At 30.5% G+C, this 8,692-nt stretch overlaps 1 protein-coding gene across 1 annotated transcript; it reads left to right on the forward strand.

Annotated features, from left to right (window-relative positions):
* The first annotated feature begins 560 nt into the window (after positions 1 to 560).
* On the forward strand, positions 561 to 4,737 carry LOC143584035 (SNF1-related protein kinase regulatory subunit beta-2-like). Its single transcript, XM_077066186.1, has 4 exons — positions 561 to 769; positions 1,246 to 1,415; positions 1,503 to 1,668; positions 4,462 to 4,737. Exons 1-4 carry the CDS (start codon positions 623 to 625, stop codon positions 4,735 to 4,737), a joined length of 759 nt encoding a protein of 252 aa, XP_076922301.1. The 5' UTR covers positions 561 to 622.
* Positions 4,738 to 8,692: the final 3,955 nt, after the last annotated feature.

Consider the following 8,692-nt stretch of genomic DNA (forward strand, 5'->3'; position numbering starts at 1 on the left):
ATTTATTTGTTTGTTTTTTTTTGTCACGAGTGGAACTTAAACCTAAAACCTCCCCATTTTATATGAACTCTTTCAATATCTCATCTTAACCCGTTGATATAAGGATCATTGGCTCCAAACTTTTATACCTAGTTTTGCTTAGTAATAATGATAATGCAACTTTATATAAATAAATCATTTAATCAACATCAACATAAACACTTAAGAAAAATTAATTTCCTCCTAGTGCCTAAATATAATAAATATATAATAGTATAAACTACACAAAAGATCCTCCAAACTCATTGGAGAATAAACACACAGTAGCCTTTTTCTCCAACCAAAACCAGGTTTTAGTGAGAGATAAATACAGAGGCACTTTGTGTTTTTGTGTGAAAGATTAAAGAGGACAAAAAGGGGGCTTCCATCAATCATACCAAAGCTGCTAAAATCATGTTACCTGCTCTCCCTCTCCCTCTATCTCTCTCTCTCTGTCAATTTCCCCTTTTTAAAGCATAAAAACAAAAATAATATCATGGGCATGTGTGTATAATAACCCTTAATCACCACTTTCTCATTTGATGGTTTCTTGAGTCTTAAAGTTGTGATCTTGATTGAAACAATATTTGGGTTCTTGACAGTAATGGGAAATGTTAGTGTCAAAGAACATAAGGGTCAACAGCTTGATCAAGATGAGTGCTTTATGGAATGTGGGCATGGCCAGGCGCAAGTTAGTCATAGCAACACTAGTAGCAGCTATCCTGCGCATAGGGCTTCTCAGTTCCCTCGGGTAACTCAAAACTATTACATGAATATGGTGTGTGGTGGCTTACATTAGCACCCTCAAGATCAGTTATATAGTGGCTTTATTGGGTAAAATATGTTAATTATTAAATCCTTTAAATAGTATGCTAATTAACCGGATCAGGAAATTGCATCAAAATCTAGATAGAATCAACATTTTTACACAACGATGTTAGATTAGATATTTTAGTGTAATTGGATTGACTTGTCGATCAATGTAAAGCGTAATATACATTAAACTGCTTATCATGTTAATTGTGGCCTAACGCTCATTCTCTGGTTCATAGAATTCACTTTCAATAATCATTCTCTCTCTCTCTCTCTCTTTGAGTTCTATCAGATTAAGATGCTTGGGAGAACCACCAAAAAGTTTCAATCAGAAAGTTCTAAACGACTTTCATAAAATCCAAGTTTCTTATTCCAGGAACTCCGTAACAAACAATTGTATATTTGTATAATAAGCCATATTTGCAGGCCCATGTATCTCCTCCTAATCAGATTATGCATATTCAAAGAGATGAATATGAATATGAATATGTGAATCAAGAAAAGTGCATACCCGCGGTGATCAGGTGGATTCATGGTGGCACAAACGTTCCAATTGAGGGATCATGGGATAACTGGAGGACAAGGTTGGTTTATATAGCATTTATTATTATTTAATAGTTTTGCCATTTGCGCTTTCTTGATTACATTTTTAGTATTATGCGTTTGATTAGGGAGTTATTAGAGGGTCCGGGAAATGATTTCTCTATTGTTAAGGTGCTAAACGTTGGTGTTTACCATTATCGATTTGTTGTTGACGGGCAGTGGACCTATGCTTGTGATTTACCACATGAACACGATGATTTAGGGAACAATATTTTCAACATTTTGGACTTGAAGGTATGTTACATGTGTTACATTATTGTCATGTTTCTTTGTTTTAATTCATTACAAGGTTATTGACCCGTGTACGACACAGGTGGAAATATAGAAATCGTTAAGCAAACATATATACAAATTCAAACGATAAATTATTTTTTAATATATTTTTTGAAACAACATGATTTTTAATTGCAATTCATATTCATACGCAAACAAAATACTTAAATACATAAACATACAAAAAAATGACGTTATATAGTAGAATGTTTACAAAGAAAATTTAAAACTTTAATACATAAACTTCATAAACTTTAAAAACTAATATTAATATAAAACAAACAATAACACTTTATTAACATTATTCGGGAAAGCAAGCAAATCAAAATACAAGCATCCAGGAAAGATTCCCGATAAGCATCCAAGAATGATTCGGGCTTCTTTTATTCATGGACCGGGAACACAGTTGACGACATAAACATTCATATACCAATCTAACAAACATAGTGACTAACTGACTACGAAAACTGGTCTTACATTTCATGTGAAAACTCCTAATCCCTAATAAACTGAAACACATTCAAAGCTCATTTAAAAACCATAATCAAATCTAAACCTTTTTAAAATGACATGTTTTGACCAGAATCAAATTGTTACGCTTTTAGAATGACCCATGTAAACACGAACCAAATCGGTATCCTTTAAATTAACCCGGTATGACCATAACCAAATCAATGCGATTTTAAAAAGACCCGTAGAAACCAGAATGAAATCGATGCCTTTTATATTAACTCGTTGACCCGAACTAAACTGATACCCTTTTAAAATGACCCGTTTTGATCCGAGCCGAAGCAAATCAATAAACATTTCTACAATGACTCATTTTCATAAAAGAAAATAATAACACATTTGCAGATTAAGAAGAAAATGAAGGGTAACACATACAACGTTCTTAGCTTTTGAAATCCTTTTTATCAAATGCGAATTCATTATTAGTGGTTGTGAAGATTCAAAAAAATATAAAGCTTCAATAACTTCAAAATAATTGAAAGTTGAAACCCATGTAAACCTTTCACTTAATTTGTGAACCTTGCATATTATTTCATTTTTCAATAGATACTAAACCAAACACCGAACAAACTAAATAAAAATTGAAACGAAACTAAATTGAAAAAAAAAACTAAAACAAAACTAAAACCGAAAACCTAAATAAAACCAAATACCAATAAAACTAAAACAAAGCCGAAATGAAACTGAAAAATTAAAACCTATAAATCTGAAACCAAACCAAAAACAAAAATTGTAAAAACCGAAACAAAAACTGAAAAAAGTTAAACCCGTCTAAAACGAAACTGAAACGAACAAATTTATAAAAACTAAAACCGAAGAAAAACCAAAAACCGAAATGAAACCAAGATGAGAATAACCACCATGAAACTTTGAAAAGAAAAACCTTATAGTTTTTAATTTATATTGAATAAGATTAAGTTGAATGTAATTTAATTTTGAGTTATTTTATTAGTAAGAAATTATAAGAATAAATGTTATTTATAAAGTTTTAATGGTATAGTAGATGTGCAGAATTTGGGAGTACTGCATGAACAGCATAGACACTTATATATATTGCTTAAAATCCTGTTATAATAAATATGTAACTTGGTTGTCACATGTCACTTCTGGAAAGTTTAGATTTTTTTTTTCTAACTCGCTCCTATTATTAAGTAATAATGATTTTGTATAATTAAATATCTAAAATTAATTCTAATTGTTTATTAAAACTAATCACAAGAATATTTCAAATTGTATCTTATCTTAAATCTTCATTATTTGTTATTTATTAACTTTGAATCTTCATATTTTGTTTCTTATTTCACCAATTGCTGATTACATTTAATAGAAACTACCGGTTTACAATTGGTTGGAGTTATTCGACCCATGTAATTAGGGGTGAGCAAGATAATGGTTGTTGGACCCTTGAAATCCGGTTACCTGACTCGTAAAACCCTTAATAAGACCTGAATATGTAATATGGGTCGGGTTAAGGGTAATTAAATTTCACCTTAAAAGGTAAAAGGGTTTCAAGGGTCCGACCCTTTTTCAAACCCTTGACCCTTTTACTAGGTTCTAGATACATCATATTCGTGATTAATATGAAATTTAAAAGAGATTTGTCTTTCATATATGATTCATACGAAATTTCTCAATTACTAAGAAAAATAAAAATAAATGGTCATACTACTGATTGGAAACATATATGGGAATCATTGAATTGTTCTCTACATGTAATTTATGAATGTGAATATTATTTGCATAAGTTCAAATGGTTAATAAACTTTAGAAGTTAGACTTTACTATGTTATTAAATGAAAGTATGTCGTTCTAGGATTCATACATTAAAGTCATATATGAGATAAGTAACTAGTAAATGCAGAAAAGAGGATTACTGTTTTAAAGGGTAAAGGGTTAGACCTTTAAAACCCTTATTTATACCCGACCGTTTTATTGTTTAGAGGGTAGGGTCTCGAGTCCACGTTTTTTCTTAAAAGGATAAAGGATCCGGGTAGGGTATTAGGTAAAAGGGTCGGGTCGTACCTTTAAACAGTCCTACATGTAATACATGAATGTCTAATCTAGTATAATATATCAACCATTTTCAAGTATCTCTCTCACTCTTCCACTATATAAGATATCTTATGTGCACTACATACAAGTGTTTATTCGGTTATTATGTTCTTCACTTAAAAGTAACATAATAACTCGTCATTTTGAAAAAATGGATCTTTTGTTCAATGTTTTCGGCTTTTGATATTTCAGGAAAGTTACGCCGAAAATGGAGGCAGAGACGAAGAACCTGAATGCCCTTCTTCTCCCATATCAAGCTACAACAATGCAATATTCGCGTTACAAGATTTTGGCGAGAAACTACCCGAATTGCCCCCGTTGCTACAACAAATGCCTCTAAATCAATCATCTTCATCTAAGAACTTCCAACAGGCTCTTCACAAGCCATTGTCAGCCAATTTGAACCATTTGTATGTTAAGAGAGACGGAAACAATCAACCCGCTATTGCGCTGAGTTCATCGCAGTGATTTCGCACCAAACATGTAACATCGGTGCTTTACAAGCCATTCAAGAAAGTAAGAAAGTAACATTTTGTTTTCTTGTCTTTTGGCCTTGTTATTTGTTTTACTTGGGATTTTCAAACCAGAAACTACATTTTGGAGCCAACTGAGATTATAATTTAGGGAAAACATAGACTCTTGATTTATAAAGAATTTTATGTGGTTGACATGCAACATGTGATTTGTCTTGTGACAAAACTTATGAAAGGATTGAGTAACCCACGGCTAGGGATGGGCAAAACCATCCGGGTTTGCGAAATCAAATAATGTGAAGTGGTTATTAAAAGTTATAACAACCCTTTCTTGGTTTGGTATATGATCAAACTCAAAACAACTTTTTTTTTTGTTTCCGATGATATTAAACTCTAAAAATGTGGCGCCCTAAACGAGATTTGGAGGGTAAGCATGCCAAAGGATGGACACATTTGTTTTAATAAAATATAAGAGTCAATCGTTAGAAAATCTTCGTGTATCTCCTTCCAAATGTGTCAAAGCAACCTATAATTAGCGCGTTGTGTGTCAACTAATATTAAGTAAATAAATGAAAGTATGATTGGTTGTTATTGGGTGGATCTCGCACACCATTTGGTGAAGATGGCGTTAACATGTTGGTGCCTTGCCCTTTCGTGTCCCCTTTAGTTGAAGCAGCACGGCATAGAGCTTGTGAAAGTACCCGTTGGCTATTGATTGGCGTCCTTGTGAGCCCACGACCAATCTAATGAATTAGTGATGGTGTATTAAAAGAGTTATAATACAATCTTTGGACTTGATAATTCTTTTTCTTAAAACGATTTATGTTTCTACCTATTTTATATTTAACTAATTTACGTCTTTTGCTTCTATACTTTAATAGAGTTATTATACGGTATATGCAATTTAATCATTCATTTTTAAACGATAAATGTTTGTACTCCTAAATTTCAATAAAGTTATCAGTTTAGTAAAGTTTTAAATTTTTTTATTCTTTTTATTTCAACAAATATTTTTTTGTACGTTTAATTCTTTTTTATTTTACTGATTATAATTAAAGCTAATTCTAACTCAAGACATATTTAGTTAATCGTGTGGATAACTTATTTTTACCGTCGTTTAGGTTAAAACATAGATATTTTATTAATTTATTGATATATCATGTAATAAATACATCCTGGCCAATACCATCTACACCCCGCCGCAAATGGTTCAATGCTAGTTTTGAATGTAACAAAAATACCTAGACTACATACCCCTAGTATGCAAGAATAAAAATAAACCTAATTAACAGATGTTATCAAAATAGCGGCAAATCCATGTTGTTAGTGTTAACGCAATTGCAAAGATCACCAAACCAGATATGGCGTTGAGAGTGTTGACTTAAACCAACCAGCGGCCCGTTTGGAAGTTATGGTTGAGGTGGCCATGGTAATGAGTGTCTTCAGTTTCACTGAATATATGAACGTAGATATCATTACAAGCTGCAAGGATGACTTGACTCAAAGAATTCTTCAATTCTTTTCATTGACATCCACAGTACTCAGTAGAGACAGAAATACACTAAAAATGTAGTGCAACAAAATTATCATATTTGCTGACCTTCAAAGTGAGAAATGTATGAGTTTTTAACTTTTTTTACAAAAATGGGAGATAAAAGGAAAAATATTTATCAAAATTGGTGATTTGAAAAATATTGAACAAAATAAGGTTTTTTTTTTTCTATAATCTTATCTTTTCCCACTCCAAATTTGTTGATTAAAATAAGATCTACTAAAAATTTCTATATAAAAAGGGAATATATGGATTAAAAATAATAGAACTTTTATTTTTTATTGTCATCTCGTTTATATCAAAATTATTTTAAAAAATGTTATTGGAAACTCTTATTTATATCTAATCTAATCTAATATAAGAAAATAAAGAGGATGATGTGTCAATCTCATATTCATTTTTGTTCTAATCTCTATTCTCATTCATTCTACCTATTTATGGGTTATGGGGCAAAAATCATTTTGACAAATGGGTTATAATTTCCTCTCCAATTCCTTAATCTCTCATCTTATTTATCCTATCTATCCTTAGGTCATAGGTCAAAATAATTTTGACAAATGGATTATAATTTCCTTTCTAACTCTTTAATTTCTCATCTAATTCATCCTACCTATCATGGGTTATGAGCCAAAACAATTTTGAAAAATGGGTTATAATTCCCATCTAATTCTCTAATCTATCATCTCATTTATCATAGCTATCAATGGGTAATGGATCAAAACAATATTGACAAATCTACCTATACTAATAAAAGAAAATAATCTGGACACATGGCATTCCGAGGTTAATCCTCACTATCAAATTCCCGCCAAAATCACTTCTTTTCTATTCATGGAAAAGAAAAAAAAATATTTTGGTTCTAAATTTAGTATTGATTATAAATTCAACATACCGTATTAATTGGTCAATCTTCGTTGATTGAATTATTAATGCTATAAATTATATTGTAAACATACTTAATATAAAAAAAATATTAATATATATAATAATTACGTGTCATAAAGATATTTTCTTCAAAATTAAAATGTATATAAAAGAGTTGTGTTTAAAGAATACACTAACATTTAATTTTTGAGACATCTTCATATTGAAGAAAACTATAATAATTTTATGTTTTTTAACAAATATCCAATGTTTATAAGTCTTAAAAATCGTAGACAAATTTTTCATTTTTTATATTTAGTATAAGACTGTTATGGTAGTTGAACAACAGTGTGTTTATAAGGATATCATGAAAAAGCTGTTCAAAAAGAAAAATTTGCTGTTTTTTTTGGTTTAGGGTGTGGAGTGAAAAACATTTTTGTGAAAGAGTTTAAATACATCTTTCACATCTAAAGGCCTTATTGTTTTAAATGTTGCTTCCAGTGGTATTGCTTCATTATTGTATACCGATGGTAAAACAACCCATTCTCGATTTAAAATTCAAATACATTTGATGATATAAAGCGACTATATTTGTAATACATTTTTTACATTAATTATCTTTTATTTTATTTGTAGTAAATTATTCATTGTAATTTATACATTAACTTATACCGTGTAATACACAGGTTTCTAAAGCTAGTGTTGTATATAAAGAGATTTTTTTTAAATTTGTAAATTTGAGATTCTAAAGTTCTTATTATCGTACTATATATTTTATTTTCTTTTATCTTTAATATTGTTCATGTCTTTTAAATAACGGACCTAATTTATTTTTATTATTTGACAAATCCCGTGTAATACATGGGTTCAAACGCTAGTGTGTGTGTGTATATATATATGTATGTAGAAAAGAGTTCAAATAAGAATATAGAGTTTCCTGTCACACCCCAACCTAAGGCGGAAATGCCGGGGCGTGATCCGATTGCTCACAGCTCAAAGATACTATCATATATAAAATGTGACAATATCTAATTAATTATTTTGTTCAAATAATACACACAATATCCAAATATAACAAACAATTTACATATATGAATATAAGCTCAAATAATGTTTATCTTGATCATATCCTAAGGTCTTTCTAAATGTCCAAACTTCAGTCTTTAATACAAGCAATTTGCATATGCGTAGAAAATAGAGTTTTGTCAACAAACATGTTGAGTGAGTTTATCACCAATTTTTGACATCAAAAATAATGTTAATATAATAAATAAGCAAAACGTAATAGATGCGGTAATGAAATCAAACCATGAGCAAATAAGTTGTCGATTAAACCATTGCCAAGCGAATCGGGCGCCGGTAAATCAACTATGAGCAAATAATGAGAATAAGACTGTTGCCAAGCGAATCAGGCGATGATCAATGAGAACCCTCTCCAAGGGAATATGTCAAACGATTGCATAAAAAGACAAATAAGCACATAACAAGTATATTTGATTAATCACACATAATTACATGTTTGCTATTTTTGATA

Source organism: Bidens hawaiensis, unplaced genomic scaffold (genome assembly GCF_021521415.1).
Source record: "Bidens hawaiensis isolate Kalapana, Puna unplaced genomic scaffold, B.hawaiensis_p1.1 tig00032774_1, whole genome shotgun sequence".
NCBI classification, from domain to species: Eukaryota; Viridiplantae; Streptophyta; class Magnoliopsida; order Asterales; family Asteraceae; genus Bidens; species Bidens hawaiensis.

What these genes read in the sequence shown, in the direction of transcription:
- LOC143584035 (XM_077066186.1), top strand. Translation starts at nt 623, where the DNA reads ATGGGAAATGTTAGTGTCAAAGAACATAAGGGTCAACAGCTTGATCAA. An exon ending in GGGCTTCTCAGTTCCCTCGG is followed by an intron (nt 770 to 1,245) that starts GTAACTCAAAAC and finishes TTGTATAATAAG; the next exon opens with CCATATTTGCAGGCCCATGT. An exon ending in TGGGATAACTGGAGGACAAG is followed by an intron (nt 1,416 to 1,502) that starts GTTGGTTTATAT and finishes GCGTTTGATTAG; the next exon opens with GGAGTTATTAGAGGGTCCGG.